The sequence below is a fragment of the Erpetoichthys calabaricus genome, chromosome 11, assembly GCF_900747795.2.
Source record: "Erpetoichthys calabaricus chromosome 11, fErpCal1.3, whole genome shotgun sequence".
NCBI lineage: Eukaryota > Metazoa > Chordata > Cladistia > Polypteriformes > Polypteridae > Erpetoichthys > Erpetoichthys calabaricus.
Window position 1 is genome coordinate 156,703,505 of NC_041404.2, and position 21,287 is coordinate 156,724,791.

General features: G+C 42.9%; 1 protein-coding gene across 1 annotated transcript; it reads right to left on the bottom strand.

Moving 5' to 3' along the window:
• Positions 1-727: 727 nt before the first annotated feature.
• fscn1a (fascin actin-bundling protein 1a) lies at positions 728-20,989 on the bottom strand. Its single transcript, XM_028814402.2, has 5 exons — positions 19,969-20,989; positions 7,390-7,546; positions 5,877-5,998; positions 2,816-2,983; positions 728-2,660 (listed from the first exon to the last, which is right to left on the bottom strand). Exons 1-5 carry the CDS (start codon positions 20,789-20,791, stop codon positions 2,458-2,460), a joined length of 1,473 nt encoding a protein of 490 aa, XP_028670235.1. The 5' UTR covers positions 20,792-20,989; the 3' UTR covers positions 728-2,457.
• Between the last annotated feature and the right edge of the window lie 298 nt (positions 20,990-21,287).

Sequence of the window (21,287 nt, forward strand, 5' to 3'; positions counted from 1 at the left end):
TTTATTCAACCAGATGCTCGACTGCACCAAAGCACAAGCTGAACAATGTTCAACAGTCCTAGGAGGTCAGATCCCAAAGCTCTACTCTGGACAGGCCTTAATTGGCCAGCAGGTCCCATATGGCTCAAATGGTGATTGGTTCCAGTCTAATAGCTCCTGAAGCAGTTAGTAATTCCAGTTTAACCTTAATGTATTCTCCTGGTTCTAAGTTTAACTACTAGGATATCGAGTCAAGTTTGAACTAACTGATCCACAGTTCTCCAAGTACTCTTGTAATCAAACAGCTATTTTTAGACCAGTTTAAAATCAAAATGACTACCTCTTTTTATCCTATAACAAATAAGGGACCCAAATCCATGTTTACTTGCAAGACAGTCACAGAGTCCAGTTTAAACGACAAGGGCTACTGGTCCCAAGACAAACAGTCCCTAGAATACCTATCAAGACCAGCTTGACCTGAATTGCAAATGAACAAGTCCAGTTTAACCTAAATTGTAATTGGGTGTTTGTGGGCCAATTGACAAGTCCTTGGGACCATTAGACTGGAATCAATCGAGTCCAGTCTTATTTAAAATGCAAGTTCTATTTATACCCCAACAAATGGTCCGTCTCCATATTTAACAGTTGGGATGTCCATTTTGATCCAAGAGTCTAGCCTGAATGAAATCACAGTCACCAAGTGCAGCTTAACCTAATGATTAGCTAGTTCCAGTTGGTTTGCTTGCTTAACAAAAAAAAAAAAAAAAAAAAAAAGCCAAATTTTTTCCTACAGGCCTTGGAATAGTCAAAATGTCCAGTCGGGCTTAGCTCATGGTCCCTAGAAATGCCTATTACTCCACTCAAACTTAAAGGATCATTAATTCCAGTTTAACAGGACAGTCAGCAAGTCCAGCATGTTCCAAAGAGTTTTGGGTTCCAGTTTAATGGCCCCTTTAAGAGTCACTGGATCCATTTGTCCAATGGTTATAAAATTACATAATTTACAAGGCTAGTGACTGGGTCCAGTTTAGCAGTTTCTATCATGGTCAATGTTTCAAAGGGGTAACCCCCCCCCATTTCCACAAAAAGTTAATGGTGCAAGTACAAGTCTCCAGATCAGTCAATGCTTCCCCATTCTACCCACCCACCCACCCACGAGGCCTAGCAGTTTTAAATTTTCCAAATGATCCAAACACCATCATACTGCATTCCAAAACCAACAGAGGTTCCAGTTTTTGAATCCATTTTTTCTCCAATAAGGTGCATAAAACAAAGCAGACCTTAGGTACTCAGATGAGGTCTAAGGGTTTGAGGGAAATCTGTGGCACTGGTTTGGTTTTTCCAAGAGCATTTGGCTAACAGATCTGCATTTGAATACATTGCAATAAAGAGATGGAGGACATCACAGGAAGGTACATTTAGGATTTAAGATTTAAAAAAGAAAAAAGGAAAAGCAGAGACGGACAGCAGCCCTGCCATGGATGTCACAACAGACTGCTCAAGTTCAGTCTGGCTGACAAGGATACAGCACAACGTCCATTCACAAATTGGCATGTGGTTTGCTTTGCTTGGCCAAACACCTGGCACATTTATCAGAATCTGTTTGCTTGTGGCATGGCACCTCTTTTCTCCCATTGCTATCTTATATCAGCAAGTTCTCACACTCTGGGTGGGGGCTTCCTATGTAAAACTGAAGCCACCAGTAAGACCAAATTTGACCAAGCTTACCAGCTCCAGACGAGGGATCGGAGGAAATAAAGATGCCTAATAGTAGCATGACGAGGTATTTCAGCCGACATTGTTAATGCTTCCTGAAAAGGGTGGGGAACTTTGGCAAGAAGGATTTTGGTCAAACCCCAGGATGGCCCATATGGACCCTCACCAAAACATTAAAAAGTGATAGTCTTGCTAAGCGGAGGCTGCTAGAAAACAGACTGATGGAGGGTATAAATCTCATGGCCCAGGCAAAACAGATTACAATATTAATAAAACATAACAAAAATCTCCCCCAACTCCTTATAAAAATATAATTAAGGTTTATGCCAATAGGCCCCTTTAAGAAGGAATTTTATTATGAGACGAGACAGCAGAGGATCTATCAGAGTTAATACAAAACCTGTCAGACATAGTGGGTGGGTAGTGGGCACAACCCCAAGCGGTGGGGTCCATAAATGGCAGCTCCCCGAGCTGATGAACCAGCATTCAAGTTGCTCCTAAATTTGAAAACCCAGCAGGGAACATCTGCAATGATGGAGAAACGCAGCAGGCCACAAAAAGAAAGCAAATCTACTATCCCATCAGGCCTTGCAACTGATACTCTGCTCTCATTTAAACAATTTTTGGGAAATTTTGGTTTAAATCATGATCCATGGCAGGTCTGCAAATATTTCTTTGTGAAATCCTGTGTGCACCAAAAAAGAAAAAAAAATCAAAAACAAAACCTGGAAGCAAAGCCACAGTGGTTTTGCTAAAGTGCTTCTAGAATTCCCAGAGAGTGGAGCTGTCGATGGAGTCAGCCGAAGCTTTGAGCACACCCGCATGGTCTCCCTTTAAATATTTGCCATTGGCCTTGATTGCTACTTTGTCAAAGTCGCAAAACTCCAGGAAGAACTCTACTGGAGTGTCACTGCTGCTGGTCACGCTCGACTCATTTCCTATCATCCAGTACTTTCCAGTTGAATCTGAAAAACAAGCAAGAGGGGAGAGACAGGATATCAACTCTCACAGAATGCTGAAACCACCAAAACCAAAGAACGAAGCCACCCTCAAGGCAGAGGCTCTTGAGACAATCCATTTTTATCATAACATAGTAATCGTGACACACATCCACACTTGCCTTTAAAGCTGTAGGCGCCACCATGGAAATCCAGCTGGAACACATCATAGGAGGAGCGGTTCGAGTCAAGAGTCCCTGTGACCTTACGACAGCCAATGAAGCCATGTTCTCCACGCAGGACAATTATCGGCCTGTTAATAAGCTTCATTAAAAACTCTTCGTTCTCCCCTTTAGAAAAAAATAAATAAATATGAAATGGTCAGTTACACATTTTGGGGATAGAGTGGCAAAATGAGCATTAGAATGAGGGACACAGTAATTCAGTGGTCTTACAAATCTATCAACCTGGTTTTAAACCCGGCCTATTTGGGTATTTCTGCAGGTACTGAACTTTTCCTCCCGTACAGTCAATGAGGTGTGTGTTGGCTTCACTGGTCCTATGTGGTGCACATGTATGTATGTGAGGTGGGCCCTGCAAAGAACCGATGGTCCATCTGCCTGAGGGAATTTGGATTGTGCCAGATGCTGTCAGGTTCAGCTTCAGTATCCGTATCCAACTCTGAATTTGAGTAAGTGGGTCTAAAAACGTTCTGTGACAAGAAATAGAGAAACAAACAGGCTCAATATTGGACAGCTATCCTGTTCCCAAATATACTGCTGTTACCCATGCCAGTTTCTTCAGCCCACCTTAAAATTATGGGGCAGGGTTAATATACTTAAATTTTTTATGCCCTTCCCCTCTTGTACCCTTATACCCTCATCCACTAAGGGTGTGAATGAACAAACCTTCCCAAAAAAGCACATTAGGCACATCTTGGAACACATGGCAACACAGCGTAGCATCAAGACAGGGTTAAATGTTTAAAATAAACACATACATTTATTATATATCTATCCATCCATCCAACCCGCTATATCCTAAGTACAGGGTCACGGGGGTCTGCCAGAGCCAATCCCAGCCAACACAGGGCGTTAGGCAGGAAACAAACCCTGGGCAGGGCGCCAGCCCACCACAGGGAATATATCTATTTATATATAAATATAAAATACACACACTAATAAAAACACCACAGTCTGTGTGTGTGTCTGGTCTCCCAGAGCAATCCAATTGGTCAGTTTGGCTTTGATGAGGCAATTGAAAGAGGAAGTGCCAGAAAAGAGGTTGAAGCACATGGAGGTAAAACGGCATAGGAGGCACGTGGAGAGCCTCCTTCAAAGATGTCAAGTATGAAAGTGGAAAGGAGGCAAGCACAGTACTGCGAAATGACAGAGTCCAAGAAGCAAGTCTGAGAGCGGGAGTGCCAGGAAAACAGAAACACAAGGATACAGAGGAAAGGCTCTGAAGGTACATGTAGGGCAAGAGATGGGTCATATCAAATAAATATTTAAATATTTTTCTATCTTTGACAAGTTTAGAAATAACCACTGCAAAAATTAATAGCAACCCCAGGACACCCGAGTAACGTTTTAAAGGTTCAACTCGACTAAGGTGGAGTAATTTTGCTATCCTATAAATAGATGTTTTTATTGCAGTAATCACATTTATTTTGCCACTAACAAGCATTTCCCCATTGTCTTTCCTCCCCAGCATACATAGTGGCATTTGGTCTGCCTTGTAATGGAAGTCTTTTCCCCCAAACAATACTCGCTTTCAACCATCTAACCAAATTAAATCATCACTCCCTAAGGAATAATCCTTTTCAGAATATGGCTGATCTGTAGATTTGTAATTAATTCCAACCCTCCATACATATGCATATATTTCTATATATTGTATGGTATTTTTTTTCTTTATACTATGTCATTATTGCACCAATGCACTGAAATCATAAGTGCAAGTGCACTTCATAAATGTAAACAGAATTAATTACCCATGTGCCCGACAGAAAGCTCACTGGGGTTGATGCAGTGCATGATGGATTGTTACATTTAGTGTCACTGTCAGTAGTGTATATGGACTTCTGAACACCCATTTTTGGAAACCCTGCATTTTGGACGGACAGCAGCAAGGCGCCAAGTCTTCAGGTAACTTGACGCCATCCACAGGCAGGTAAGTCAATACTTAAAATGGCCCATCTTGTACAAGCTGTATACAGCGGTTTGGTGGAGAAGCTATGCCTTGCAAATCATGAGAAAGTACAGGAACAACTCTAGTGGCTGCTGGCTTTAAATGAACACATGCAGCCATTTTTGATTTAGAATTCATAGAAGGTGTTGTCAATCATATTATAAATAACTAACTATCTCATCCATAACTGAGGTTACATCCACAAATTAGTCTCCATTTTTGCCATTTGTCCACACTACCCCAGTGTTTTTAACCCCAAAAAATAGTCTTTGGAAAACGCTCTCCACAGCCATAGATTTCTGAAATTGACGGCTTGACACTGTAGTGTTGGATAGGTGAAAATGGACATCTTTGAAAATTCAGACTTTAATCATGCTTAGATTGGTTTGTGCTTAATACGAGGCCTTTTCCCAATTGGACCCTACTTATTACACTTTTGTAGCTCCTTTTGTTCACCATATACTTGTGCATTACTCTCAATAGCAATTCTACCTCATCAGTTGATCCGTTTTTTTTTTTTTCCCCCGTTGTTTGACATATTCGCCATTGCTGTTCTCCTTGTGAAGATGCAAGCTGCAAATGGATGCCTAGCTTAGAGGACACTTCTGTTTTTTGCCGATGGGCGCATGCCCAGGGTAGGCAAACAGCTACATCATATGGTTCATTTTAGCGTGGGCACACGATTTTGTAAACAATGCGAAAATACAAGTGTGGATTGATTTCGATTATTACATTTTAATTTAAAATGGTTTGTATTGTGGCTGTAGCCAGAGTTAATAATAATAATAATAATTCATTACATTTATATAGCGCTTTTCTCAGTACTCAAAGCGCTATCCACACAGGGAGGAACCGGGAAGCAAACCCACAATCTCCTTACTGCAAAGCAGCAGCACTACCACTGCGCCACCTGTGAGTTGCTACTTAAGGAGGGTGGCAATTTGGAGTTGCACAATGTGAGATGGTAAGCAGGAGCTCAGCCAAACAAACAGTCACCAGGTCCAACTAGTAGGACCCCCCCCCCCCCTCAAATTTTAATATATCCATATTTACCTGCAGTATCGATGGTAGCCGCGAGCTGCCCATTCTTCTTTGCTGCCACATATTTTCCATTGGCAGCCTTTAATGTGATTTTCTTTCCTCGCCACTCTATATCAAAGTAGCAGTTTGCATTCCTAGAATAAAATTCACAAAGAAAGTTATATAATAAACAATGGTGATCTTTTAATTTGAAGTACGGCAGATAATCATGATGAGAAAGCATTATAATCAAAACAAGTGACAAAGACTACGTCACCATCATAAACACAGGAGAAAGTACCCAAGGTACAACAGCTGTCCCCATAGGACCCTCTCAAATGGTGGGTAGAAGACCATCAGTCTACCTCTGGAAGTGGCTTTAGTGTGGCAACAGCAGTGACATTCTGTGAATTAACCCACACAATGGAAAGGGGGGGATCCCGAAACTGTGACCCGAATAGCCAGCCATGTAGCTGAAGAACAAGTTGAATGAGACAGTGGGACAACTTGGCTTCATGGACTCAATGGTCTTCTCTCACAGATTATTGTGTTCCCTCTGGACCAAGAACTCTACTTCCGTGGCGCAAGAGCTGCCTGCCACCACTCACACAAGCACAAGTTAGGCAAATCATTAACTTGTCAGGTCTCTGCTGCTTTATCCAGACAGCATGTCACTTAAAAGCAAGCAGAAGCAGCCTTACAATGGTGGACGATGAATGTATTACTTTAACAGGACTGCACTATCTTGATTCAGGTTAGTCATTGACATTAGTTTCCATCTTGCCATTTACTCTGGCGTGCATTTGTGTACAAACTATTGAATAGTTTGCCGATTTTCTGTTGTCACTACGGAATTCTGAGCCTGCACTCAGTGAGAAGTTTTCCACAGAAATATGTTACTTGAATGAACTGCCTTCTGGCCGACTGCACATGTGCAGGGCACTACATTAAGAGTGAAACAAAAGAGGATGGCTCAAGTTAATGATCAATTTGTTTGTTTTTTTTGGACACAAATTCAATGTTTTTTGAGGATCAGATTTTTATTGAAGATGACAATGGATGTTAATAATGTATCAGTTTATTGCAACTGCCATGTAATAGGAGTGCCCCCCTAACTCCAGGCTTGTGAGGATTACACAAAAAAGGTAAAAGCAAAAGCAAGTGAAGCCTGGGCAGGCATGAGTGGGCAGCAGCCCACATCCACGCCAAGAACAAATACTGAAGCAGACAGAGCAAACAAGCCCTCCACATTTGTGGCTGCCAGACACCCTGCCACCAAGTAGGCTGGCGGCAAAGGTCCATCTTTAATATTGAAACCAGATTCTCCATTTATCCTCAATGCGAACAGCTCAGGCCCCATAAAGATGATTACCAAACCATTCTAATTTCTAAAATAAGAACTTCTTGTCTGGACGAGATAGTGTACCTACTTATCCAGGGACAGGACTGGCACCTGGAGCACATTAGCACAAGCAGAAGAGCTCCTGTGGCAAGCTGGCAAAACTCACTCGGCAGAGCCCGATCTACAGAGACAAGCTGGACTCACTTGGTGGATGCAGTGCACTGCACTCCTCCATTGGCAGTCAGGGTCCAGTACTTCCCAGTGCAGGTCCGGAAAGCACACTTCTTGGTTTCCTTGCTGATCTCCAACTGAAAGGTCTCCTGGTCACCTTCCTCATCTTGGTTGGCAGAAAGATCCATTCCTGTGGAGGTTGGGGGGACACAAGAGCCAATTACTCCAATTGCTTAAGCCACAGAACTGGTTATAAGTCATCTGCAAAGTAAATGGCATTTTGGAATCACAAAAAGTGGCTTGATGGTATCTGGATATTGCAAAGCCACCCTCATAGCAACAGCTTCTACTCTACGTGGAGAAAACATGAGCGAGCTGCAAGGAGAAGCTGTTAGAACAGACGAGGACTGAAATGGGAAGAAACGGAGCAGGAGCAGAAACCGTCTGGAGCCCTCGCTAATCAGCTCAGTCCACAGAGGGCTGCGTTGGTGCAGGTTTTTGGTTCCGCCAAGACCGACCAACTTTTAATTGGAACTGCTATCTTAAGTACGCTCAGCGCTTTATGGAATCATTACAGAATAACGATACCATTTTCATTTGTAGGAATTTGCAAACCATCACATGTTCTAGATGGTTTCTAAGGTCTGCTGTGTTATTTTGAAATGTCATTGGTTTTACGCAGTTATCTGCTGGCGATTTTACAGATGGAAATCTTACCGGAATAGCCCGTGCTCCTCTTTTTCAGTCATCATTATTAAGATAGCGCTTTAAAAATTTTATCTCTACATTTTAAAAATAAATTTCATAGTCAAGTGTGTAACTGCAAAATGAGACAGGGGAAAGGCTGGTTAATTATACAAGATGTTTAGTCATTCGTTTTATTCCCCCCTCAATATTAAAGAGCAGATATGAGTGCATATGACAGGAGCAGCTGCTTTATCATAATCATTAGTAAGCAGCAGAATTATTAAAAAGAAATAAAAAAAATGACTTAAAGAAAACTTTTAAGTCTATATAAATAAAATTATAGTGCATCCTGTATTATGAAATTTTCAACTTTGTTTCCATTTTCCACACTAAGGACTTTATTTTAACCCCCATACTGTGTCGTTTATCTGTCTTTTCATCCTTCACACAAAAACGGCCAAAGAGATTTCATGAAATTTTGCATATTGGCTGCTCTTGACTATACAGCGTTTCATAAATGTCATCAGGTAGAGGAGTTGCATTGGGGGCAACCCAAAAACTGTATGCTATTCCAAACTGACCAAGTCAATCGTAATGCAGTGTTGCTTGTATAATAAAGTGGAACCAACTTAATACCCAGACTACATGGGGGTTAAAAATAAATAAAAGTGCATCACTCAAAAATTGCTAAGCTGAGGTTAATGAAACTGCACACATATTACTATTGACACAGCTTAAAATCTATATTAAGGCCTTTGAAGAATTGCATTTAGAAATGGAGTTGTGGCAAAATGAAAACCAGGTCATCATTCTAAAACCGTTTAGCTAATGGTAATGATTTTGGTTTACTGTTTCGGTTGAGGCCAACTTACAGAGGAGACCACACTCCACACCAGGGACTCGGTGGAACGACAGTGTGGTTGTGATGTGCGAGTTTTGTGTTGGTCCCCCATCACATCACTCAAATACAACTACAGTAGGTCTATTTTTATTAAATTCTATATTTACTGTACATTCTTGTGCATGTAATTTAAAAACCCAGGCTTCAAGAAGCTTTAGGTATTTCACTGGGAAGTCATAATGGGAGAGCCAACATCCCAAGAACCACACATTATTCAAAAACAGCTGAGTGGATGTTCAAGACGTTTTGCATTTATATTACAATTAACTTAACCTGCAGAGTTTATGGAGTTTCAAAAGTTTCATTACAAATAGAGGTCCAATAGCAAGAACACCACTGGAAGTTGTGCCCAGCTTACATGGCATATCAAATGATTCAATTATTCACTAAGCTGTCCATTTTATTATTTGTTAAAAAGATCTTTTAAAAGCAAAATCAACCACATTGTGCAATTCTGGATCGATTCAATGAAAGCTAAAACTGGAAAATGGCATTTTCAATGAAGATAGGAGTCCACTCATCATCAAAGAACTGGTTAGAACAAAAACCTGCACCCACTACAGCCCTCCACGGACTGAATGAGAATGTCACGCTGCTCCAAAGTCTTTATTATTACAGAAGGACTCCTTCACAGCAGTTGAACACACATTCACATTTCCAGATGTCCACCACCCTCAAAGTTCCAGTTTGATGTTCATATTTTAACTGAAAGGGGTCCAGTTGCGTAGCTGGGCTACTTAATCAAGCCTGATCCCAGCTAGACCCATAATTTGTTTCCTGTTATATAGATTCTGAAGAGGAGAAAGCTTCCCAGCACCAAAAGCAATTCACAACAGCAAATTAAAATGTACACCTAAGAAGAGCTGGGCAGCCACTGGAGGTCTTACTTTATAACACCTTCTAGGGAGCAACACTACTTTTCAGAACACTGTGCTGGTAAAGATCTAGCTTGTAAAGCACTCCACAAAAGATGCCATTCTGACATTACTGCTATTACTTATTATTTGGAAAACAACCTATTTATTGAGGGCGACTTACAGCATTTCAGGTACAATTGGTTACATTGCTTTTCCTTTTCCAGTTGGAGCACAGGCAGGTGAAGTGACTTGCTCATGGTCACAGTGTCAATTAGTGGGATTTGAACCCACAACCTCAGGGTTTGAAGTCCAGATCCTTCTCCGCTTTGCCATACTGCCTGCAGAAGCATTCTGTGTATTAACCACTTCTGTCCGACACACAGACCGGTTATATAAGCAAGCTACATTTTTACCTACAAAACACTTCTATCACCTTGGGATGGCAGTTCACAATAGAAGAGTACAGATATTGTGTTTAGTTTCCATGTTTTTAAACATCAGTCCCACAGGCAGGCTAAATAACCAGCTCAGGGAGACAAGTCAGCAGTGAGAATTGGACCTGCAGCCTTGGCGTCCAGGGTCTCTGCCAGTACACCACACTGCCTGCAAGAATAGAGAAATTCTGGAATATAAATGGGGAGGGAGTCTTTAGTGTTAACAAGCCGGACATGAGGTGTTTAAATATAAAACATTGGTGTGCAGCTGCAGCGTCTAAAGACTCCTACATACTTCACCAGACATGATGTGCCACACACCTACAAAGCCGGCTGTTGTCACCTCATGCTTGGTATGTGTGTGTCCCTGTTGTACAATCAGCTCATGCACTTTAGATTTTGGAGAGGTTAGGTGAAGCCATCTCACAAACTTGTCCATTTTCTTTGAAACTTGGATTCTGAAGGGAGATGGCATAGACAATTGGTGAAGAGCAATCCATTTGTCACATGAGCATTTCTGGAATCTTATTAAGAACAGTAAAAAGAGATGCCCACAGCTCCAAACTTCTTTGCACGGCTGCAGGCAGCATCAATTAGCCTTAAATAGACGGTCAGGATGCTGCAACCTCAAATAATCTCAACCATCAGCACAATGGCGTTCATATTTTTTTAAACCGGTTAATAAAACAAGCACACAAGACAGAAAATAGTAGGCCACAATTTCTGCTCAGATACAACACATGCCCTCTTGCCCGGTTTTAGTTAATGAGCCACTTATTGGAAAGCATGTCTCCATTTTGATTCTGTAGACAGAGACCCAAGCTATCAATTAACTAAAAAAGCCCAGGTATCTACACCAAGGATGCCATAAGCACATGTTAAAAAGAACATAATAAAATTGAATTTGGTCCAGTTGAAGAGGAGCTTAAAACAAGCTGGGACCGGATACTGGCGCTCTCACATTCTGGCAAGAGCATGTCTAAGTCAGCACTTGGGGAAAGTGGCACTCCTCCAAATCGATCCCATTCCTTCATTTTCATAAGGAGATGTAGCTTGTGGCTGCACATCTGCTATACATACCTTCATAGTTCTCTTACAAAATACATAAAACTAAAGACGCACCCATTATCTTCCTCCAGCAAAGCCACAAGCAGAAATTTAGAGCTCAGCTTTTAGCTGAACTCGGATTATGCTGGGGATGAGAGCAAGAGACCGAGGCCTTACATCACAACCATAAGTCCAGTCAACATTGTGCAGCCTTTCAAGGTGGGAGAATATCGGGATACCCTGGGGGGGAAAGGAAGGAGGCCCCACTCCAATGCTGGCCTTACTTCACTTCAACCTCTCAATGGTGTGCATTCTCTCATAAACACATACAATCCCAAGAATGTACCAGGAAATTAACTGATTGAGGTTGTGGGCGAACAGGAGCCAAAAATCAATATCCTGGGGAGTTGGACTGTGCAGCACCGCCACACCTACAAACAGCATGTATGATTCCAGACATTCAAACACTTACATCTGAATAAAGCAGTAAAATGGCTGGCTCAAGCAAACAACATGAATGCCCAATTTTTTTTAATTTGACAAACCTGTGACTACTTTACAATTACCAAACATATGAGCTTGTTTAATGGATTTTTGAAAAATATATATTAAGAGGCCAGACACTGAAATGGGAGTTATACTCGCATCTTTTCATGTCTAGAATCTTCTTCTTTTCCTACATGTATGTGGGGTCGAGGTGTTTGATCAACCTTCTCCATACAGCTTGGTCCTGCACCTCCTCGCCAGTCAAGCCCTTCTCCTTCAGATCGTCTTTTACTTTATCCATCCACCTCCACTTTGGCCTCTCTCTTTTCCCTTGTACTTCAATTTACATCACACTGTTACCCACATCTTCATGGTCTCTCCTCATCACATCTCCATACCTCTTCAACTTACTTTCCTGTACTTGCTGAGATGTCTCTCCTACTTTTGTTGTACCTCTAATGGTCGCATTTCTTATTTGGCCCTTTTTTGTAACTCCACAAATCCATCTCAACATTCTCATTTCTGCCATATTTAACTTCTCATGTTCTTCCTTTACTGCCTGTATCTTTGTTCCAGACATCCTTGCTAGTCTTAAGCCCATCTCAAAAACTTGACCTTTAACCTCCTCCTTAATTCTTTGAGACATATAAAGTAGATGTGAAGATAACCCACAGAATATTTTGTGGGTGGAACAATTAGAAGGTGGTTTCAGGAGTATTGTGCTATCAATGTTCCTCATATAAACAAAAGGGCTTGGGTTAAGAACAAAGCTAAAAACTAAACACTTCTCATTTTCTTCATTAGTAGATGTCACTTATAGGTCTTCTTTGTAAAAGTCTTCTAAATTAAAAATCTGTCAGTACAACCCTGGCCGAGTCTGGGCCATTTACAGGAACTCCTTTCACTAACAGCAATGGCTGCTCTGGTGATCCTCTACGGATTAGCAATTTCAGTTCTTAGTGCCATCTGAAAGTCAGTTCTTCCCCAATTTTGTTGGCTCTTCCATATTTATTTGAAATCTCACATTGCCCTTTATTTTGTATGCTCCATGTGAAGACTAATTAATAAGTCTAAAAATGATTATAACAGTATACAGTAGAACCTTGTCTTGTGTGAGGGCTGCATTCCTAGCCACTATATATACACCAGGAGACTGACATTGTGAATAGTGACACCCATAGATCTCCCAATGTTGGTTTATGAAGCTATTGTGTGTACATACTGTACACATTGTTGGTATCAAACAATTGAAAACATACTCATGGACACATTTTGCTAGTAGTGCGATCTCTGTGTACAGGACTACAGTTGATGCAGACACATCCTTGAGCTGCTGTATAGTTTTTAATTCCCATTGAGGGCAAAAAGTATGCCAACCCACCTATCAAACCATAAGTCCACACCGTGACCAAGACATACTCATCCTCTTTCTCACGCCACTACACACTGAGGCAGGCGTAACAGAGCCAGATGGACGCCTCTCTTACTCTCAGGCAAGAGAACTGAAGTGAGCACACCTCCAGGACTTTCTTCTGCCACTGTGTAATGGAGTTCTGAACTCTACATCCTACTTATCACAACAACCTGCTCTGAGTGACTACACATAGGGGGCAAGTTAGAAGAGCTGGAGAAATAAACATGGGGGGGGGGGGGGGGGCATTAAGCCAATGAGGTAGCAAAAAACATGAAATGCATCTCATGAATGGTAGAAAGACCCTCCTGAAGCCGTGAAGGACCCAAACAGGACTGTCTGTTAAAGACTACATTTCCTTTGCAGTCTTCCAGGGTCCAACAGCCAGAGAGTTCCTGCCTCCCAGTGTCCTACTGCTCTGAAAGATTTTCTTTCCAGTGTCCCTCTACTTTTCTGGCCCTTTTGTCTGGGAAAGGTACTACCAACTATCCCAACATTGATGCCGGCCCATTCATGCCCTCCATTATAACATCAACACTGAGAGAATACGTAGACTCCAAATGAATGACAATCAAAGTGCAGGATTCAAAACAAGAACGCTGGATGTGTGATGAAGCAGCACTTACCAGTACTTCTGTGCCAGTCCACGCAGAATACTAAAGACAACAGTGCATTTGTATTCTTAGTTATGTGTTGCAATGCCATTCCAGCAATGCTACATCACTGTCTATCGAATAGAACAGGAGCTCATGTAACTTTATATAATGTCAACTGTTTTATGATCCAAGCTCCATGGCCAAGTCTTTGTACAACTATTTTGACACCAAAAAGAAACTCTGTAGTTAACCCTCTCCAACAGCACTTTTGCTTTTAGCCAATGTGTCGACATAACGTCAAGGAGTTTCTCCAAAGTCCATAAATCACCAATCAAAATGTTAAACAATCAAGACCCTCATCCAATATGAGAACTAACACCTTTTCCCCTTTTAACACACCACTGCAAAAACCCAATGCAGCCCAATTCCAGTTGCACATAAAATAATCTCTTACCACCAATTTATATGAACCAGTTTGTTGCACTATGGTCTCACTTTTCTAGAGTTCCTGACTTGTGCCTCTGCAGCATCAAATCCCTAAAGATTTACAGATCCAAAACATGTCACTGAACGGTGTTACTTTGACACCTCCGGTCCTTCTAGCTTTTACATGAAATCCCACCCCAAGCCACATCATCCAAACAGAACTGGCCCTCTCTTCAGCTGTGCTAACCTCAAACTACAAGTCTGACAGAGGCCTTGAGTCCCATCATGCAGAGAGGTAATGTTTGCGAACATTTATAATTTCATAGACTGACAATGTGGTAACAAAGACCACACTGACAAGTTTGTCAGTTAAACAAACAGCTGCTCTTCTATACAGGAAACTTAAAACACTGAGAACTCGTGTCTTTGTTTTCACACATCTCTCCTGCTACCACTTCTGTGAACTTATGCTGCAGCTTACCTCCTAGCCACACTACGACAATACAAAAAAAGCAAAATCTGAACAGTCGAGGATGAATGCAAAACCACTGAGGTGCACAGCAACCTGGCAAAACGTGTCAAATAAGTAAGTTAAATTTTAATTTGACTATAAAGGAAAGTGAAAGACACAATATGAACAGTGGGAAATACAATGCGATTATTAGAGCCTTTTAGTTCCCAAAATAAAGTGCGAAACTGCACACGCATTCCAAGGTGTCCACGTTAAGACAGCCTACAGGCGAACACTGCAGAGCACCAGAGTATTAAGAGGCCATCGCCTTATATGGAGCGTCCCCAATTGTTTAAGCTTCCTGTGTCACCTTCCTGCTGAGGTGAGACAATGCTAGCGAGTGTATGCAATTGCCACTGCCCAGATGTGAACATTATAAATTTAATAAAACCCTGAATGGGCGCCTGGAAAATTAGTCATAGGATCAAGGCAAAGACAGGACACTCTAATTTGGCCTCTAGTTTAGCAATGGTTTACCACTCAGAGAGGACCACTCTTGGCCCAACCATTCCCCACCAAATTCAACAACTATGCACCCATTTATTTCTCTTGCCTCTGCCCTCTCCGTGCCACATGATGCTTCTTCACAGTAATCCTTATGGAGCCATGTGAAGCTGCACTCGCACACAGTAGAACTTGGGTGTGCAGCAGCCCCAAAAGGCAGGTACCCCATAAGCCAACTTCATCCTGGACTTCGCCTACATCCAGAAAGCAACTCTTTTTTTTCGGATTCTGAGGTAGCCACTTATGAAAAGTGCAATATATATAAAAATATACTGCAGGCGAACTAACTCACTAGGCTCATACAAGAATCACTTACTTGGACCTCAGAGCCCCTTTTCACGGCAAGGCTAGTTAGTAACACTCCTTGGCGTAATGCAAAGTGCCTCCCACCCCCTACCTCAGTACCTCAAAAAGATAAAGCAGCTGCACAGTGACAACCATGAAATTTTAAAGGCGTGTCGTTAACACACATTTATGGGTGGCATGGTGACTCACAGGTCAGCTCCCATGGCACAGTCAATTCAACGCCATTGTAAAGGCGCAAAAACAGAACAAAGAAATGAGTGCTGTGAGCTCTCAGGAAGTACAATAATGCTGTAAAATGTTAATACTGTCCACAAAGATACAACATAGACAAGCCCTTTATGGAGCTGGCATGTTCTCCCAATGTCCATGTGGGTACTCTTCAGGTTTGCATATGTCCCAAAGACCTTAGGGTGAGGTTTAGGGATGACCTGAAACAGAGCCAATGAAAGCATAATTGGGCAGGTGTGTGAGCAAATCTGCTGCATGTGGGTTCAGGAGGCACAGAGGGGCTCCTGCCTTGGTCAGTGGCTTTGGGGGAGTTACAGGAAAGAGTATCCGATTCAAACCTAGCAGAGCTTTGTTTATGGAATAAGCCGGGCCATAAAAGCCAACTAATCGAGACAATGCAGCCACCAGTGGTGAAGATCACTGCACTGTAATAAACGAGGCTGCCATTTCAGTCGTGACGCCGAACACATCAACAAGTGACTTGAATTATTGTTGCTACTGCTTTGACAACATGAATAAATATAAAAAGGCAGTACTACATTTGAGACTTGTAACTGATTTTTGTTAAAAGAAAGAAAAAATGAGTTTATACTCAAAAATGTTAAACTTCCAGAAGACTCATTTCAAAGATTTGGTGTAAAAATTAAGGGCAGCATGTAAAATTACGGGTTACCAAGTTGAACGCTTCATCCCCACAGCTGCAGTTACTTAAAGAAACTGAGAAGCCGTCGACAAGTCACTTCAAGAGGAACTCCTAGCAGCCTCACATATTCCTGTAATTTGAGCACAATCTAACCCTGCCACCCCCCCACTTCCATGCGGTTCCAATTCGGCACAGAGCATTTCCTTTTCCCAAAGCGTGTGGACTCCTCGCCTTTTACATTCTGCTGTGACATTGCAAGCTTTCTTTCAATTTTTTTTTTTTTTTTTTAAATGCTTTTCCAGAAAAAAAAAATACGAATGTGAATCTGCCCACAGCTGGCAACGCTCACACTGAGGTTTTTTATTCCTGATAAACAGCACAAGTATAACTAATTGGGGGGGTTGGGGGGTGTTGGTGCTTCCAGCGGGTACAGCTGGAGGCCCAGCCAGCTGCCATACATGAGTAACCCTGGAGAGATCACAGCTTCTTTGTTCCCCTCTGAAGCAGCAGCCGTGGCATCATCCACCTCCTCAAAGAACGACTGGACTTGAATTTCAAATACCAGCCTGATTTGACATAAAATGGACAATTTATTAGGGTTTTAAAGGTGACGCGGTGCAGAGAGTCTGAGCCCTGGATACGCATAGAGCACATATTCCAAGAAGGAGGAGGAGGATGCAATTAAAAATGGGCGACATGCAGAAAATGGAGGAGAGTGGGAGGGTGGGCTGTTCACAATACAGCCAGTGCACATGAGCAAGAGGGCACCGATGACCGCTTATCCTGTGGGCACACAATGTTTAAATAGCTACCCTCCAGTCAAACATGAGCTATCCAGATACCCAAGGCAGCACCCCCTCATCTGCTTCTTATGTGCCTAAACACTGGTAACTCCACCAGATGGTCCAGCACATGGCTTTCCACTGACAGCCAGAAAAATAAACCTCACAATTCCATAAAAAGAAAATGATTCAGACATTAAGGGGTCACAATGACACCACTAAATCAAATCTCAGGACAGGCCCAAATGAGTGCAGGTAACAAGAGCAATGACCCACCTCTTCACCAGTCAGATGGTGACAAGTGTGGCCGTGCTCCTTCACTAGAAGGGACTGCAATCTGCTGCCCCTTCACTTGCATGACATACAAAGCCAAAATGACCTTCTGTTTGGGTTAGTGCACTAGCTTGGCTCAGCAATACCACATTGAGCCAGCAGGAGGCACTAGATTATAAGGACAACAATTCAGTGTAAAGACATTTAAAACTCTAATGTCCATTCAGATCTTTCAATTAAGGTCAATTCCCTAATATTCCCCACCCAGCAAATCAACAGATGACAAAACTGAAGTACATCCCATTGGGCAACACAAGACAATAAAATATTCCTTATAAAACCACCACCTGGGCACAATAGCATCACGTCAGTGTAATCCATACTGCAAACGGTTACTTTACATTTTATTTCAGCAAAAATGAATGCACTAACAGATCAACATAATAAAAGTGTGCCTCCATTTCCTACCCGGACATGCCCATCCCCTTCCCCAACCATAACTTACATCCCGATTGGTCCAGTGCCCTGAAAACGCAGGCGACATGTTTGACACAGTGCTTGCCAAGGACCAGGTCGTAGTGTTTGACTCATCTTTATAGGAATCTGGCACTGTATGGAACTTTTTAAAATGCATTATGGGCCCTCATCCTAAAACAGCAGCTAAGGTATAGAATAAAAAGTGAATACTGAAAAATGAAAATCATGGTCTAGAACTGACATTACCGAAGCCACTGGGATCACTGGGAGTAGCTGACGGACAATCTCTAAGGGGAGAGAAAAAAAAAGTAAAAAGCTGATGTAACTCCAACTGCCATGACTGGAGTACTTTGAACCAGGGAGAAATCTACTCAAACTATTATTAAAAATTGATGAACATTAAAAAGTACGCCTTTCACAAATGCACTTTGATCATGCAAAAACCAGTTTATTCACTAAGCCGTTGGAATTGTGATTTGGTGTTTATTTTTCTCAGTCAAAGGCACTATAAACCTAATTCTGGACAATCACAATTCTGGTGTGAAATGTAGCAGGACTGGCTAGATTTATTTTGCTCAGTGAAAGGCACTATAAACATCATGTGTGGATAGCGCTTTGAGTACTGAGAAAAGCGCTATATAAATGTAATGAATTATTAATTATTATTATTATTATCATGCTGGGCAGTCTCAAATCTGGAGTACAACTTACTGTTGGACTATCTGGATTTTTTTAGCACAATGAAAGGCGCTATATATTTGATGCTAGTTAGTCTCAGTTCTGATGTAAAACTTTCAGCTAGACTAGCTGGTGTTATTTAGCTCCATATAATATGAGCTATAAAGTTTATGTGGGGCTGTCTGTATCTCCATGTAAGACGCCATATATGCCTGGATTGCTACAAACTGCGTTAACAAATGTACACTGATGTATAATCGGGCGGAACATGAAAGATGCTCTCTCAAAAAATGCCACTTAATCAAGATTATAAAAAGCCACTTTTGGCACACGCTGGGGACATAAAGTTACATCAAACTCGCAATTAAATAAGAAGCAGAGGGACCATAATAAACGCCCGCAGCCAGAAGTGAACGTGCCCCCTTCCCCTGGGCACAAATAAGCTTAAAAGCTTCATCGAGACTCGCACAAAAGGGATGAGCCACAGACAGCCATTTTCCAACACGAAGACCACCCCTCTCCCGTCTTACCCGCGAACACGCACACACAAATGCTGATTTTACTAGGCGTATGGGAAACTGGCACCGAGTGAGGGCGCATGATTCACCGCAGAGCCCTTTTTGTTATATACCACGGTATAGTGATATTTTTTTTCTCGTATGGAAAAATGGATTTGGCAATTTGGGACCACAGACTGAAAGCAGCAGACTTGGTCCATCCCGATCCCCTTTGTTTCGGCTAACGTACACCCACGTGTTTTTTTAAGCACCTTGAGGTGTCGAGGGGATAATCTGAAACAAAGGGGTACCGAGTGACTAACTGGATCCTACGGTGGATTCGCCCCGACACTGCGGTGCTTACAGGGAGACGGAGTCTTTTCCTTTGCCTTCAGTTTATATTCCGAAAAAAATATATATATATGGGGGTGGGTACCCCTTTCGCCAAAGCACAATCCATTTTATGATTTGGTTAAAGGCCAAGATGGTCGTTGCTAACAAATAACGGATTCTGAGCACATCTGCATGCATCACCTAGGAGGTTTTATTTTAACCCTCTAGCTCCGCACTTGCCTATATGGCCATCCAACGTAAGTAAAAGAAGTACCAAAAAAAAAAATCGAACACCCCCCCGTTCGTAAACCCCCCTCCACCCCACCCCCACTCATCAACTTGCGCCAACGCGGCTTTGTGAGGCGCGCCCTCGCATTTCAGCAACCACACTGCTACAATCAATGAGGGCAGATTGCATTGCGCCTCATTAGTGGACTGAGACACGAGGGGTCTCGCAGAGGGCCAACACATCCCGTGTGTCCGGCCGCTGCGATTCGTTCCACGTGCGCTTGCATACACACATACATACACACACCTTGTCTGGTGGACACGTTCCTCTCGTTGGCTGCGGTGAGGACCACTTGCGCGTAACTCTGCTCCATGACAAACAGCTCGTCTTTTCCAACCTTGGTGTTCTTGCCCGACTTCATGGTGCCACTGGGTCCAGAGGGTGCCAGGTACTTCCCATCGCAGTCCCGAAACGCCACCTTCCCTGAGCGGAATTCAAGCGTGTAGCCGGTGGTCTTGTCTGGCTTCACAGCCAGCGTGCCGTCATTCTTGAGGAAGCGGTTGTCAGAAGTCTGGATGCTGTATCTCTGGTCCTGAAACACCAGTGTTATCAAGGAGTCCACCCCCCAGGGCACATCCCTGTCAATAGCGATTTCCTCCTGCTTGCTGCTCAGGTGGGCGTACCTCTTGCGGGTGAGGCTGTAGATGTTGACCTGGGGGTGCATGGCTATATGGACACTCCATTTCTCGGCAACCGAGATGGTCTGGGCGAAGCAGGTTATTCGGTCCTCGGTCCCGCCAAAGTAGCGCTTGTATGGCTCGGACTGCAGGGACCAGCGGCCATCATCATGAGCGATGATAATGAACCGACTGTCGACTCCCGGGCTCTCACTGTCCCCGGTTACGTTGCCGTCTTTGTCAGTGGCCAGGTAGCGGCCCAGGTGGCTTTTCAGGAAGACCACATTGGAATCTTCTCCGTCTTGCTCCAGTGTCCAGATCTGCTTCTTTTTCATGCTGGTGGCAGAGGCATTGATTTTAAAGCCGAACGTTTCGGCAGTCAGGTATTTGTTACCGCAGTTGATGAGGCCGAACTGGATCTGCACCAGGTCGCTGGTCCCGTTTGCCGTCATGTTTGCTGGAAATGCGTGATTTTAATCGAAACAGGCCGTTGCTTGCACGCTTTTTTGAGACGTTATTTATTTATTTTTTTTAACTGTTTGGTTCAACTGAATAGTTATTAAGCGAGCCTGGAGCAATGCAATTATGATGCTCGACTGCAGCTTTCGACAGACTCTACCACCCCAGACAGCCTGCTGATGAAGCGCCAGCCGGAGCTTTTTATATGGCGGCCGACGTCACAGGCGCGACCACACCCCCTTCAACCGCACGGCGCTGTTTCAATGAAAGGCTGCAGCAGCCGTGGCAGGCTGGAGTTTAGGGGGAGAAAAGCAAGAGATGAGCTGAAGGGATGTCGGACTGTCGCTGATCATCAAAGCACAGCACATACAATGATAGCAATGTGTGTCTAAACACAAGGGATGAACAAGCTCAGTCACTGTGATGAAACCTCTTGATTTGACTTATTCCTCTTTGGCCATTTATTCCTTCATTTAACGAGTGGCTGGT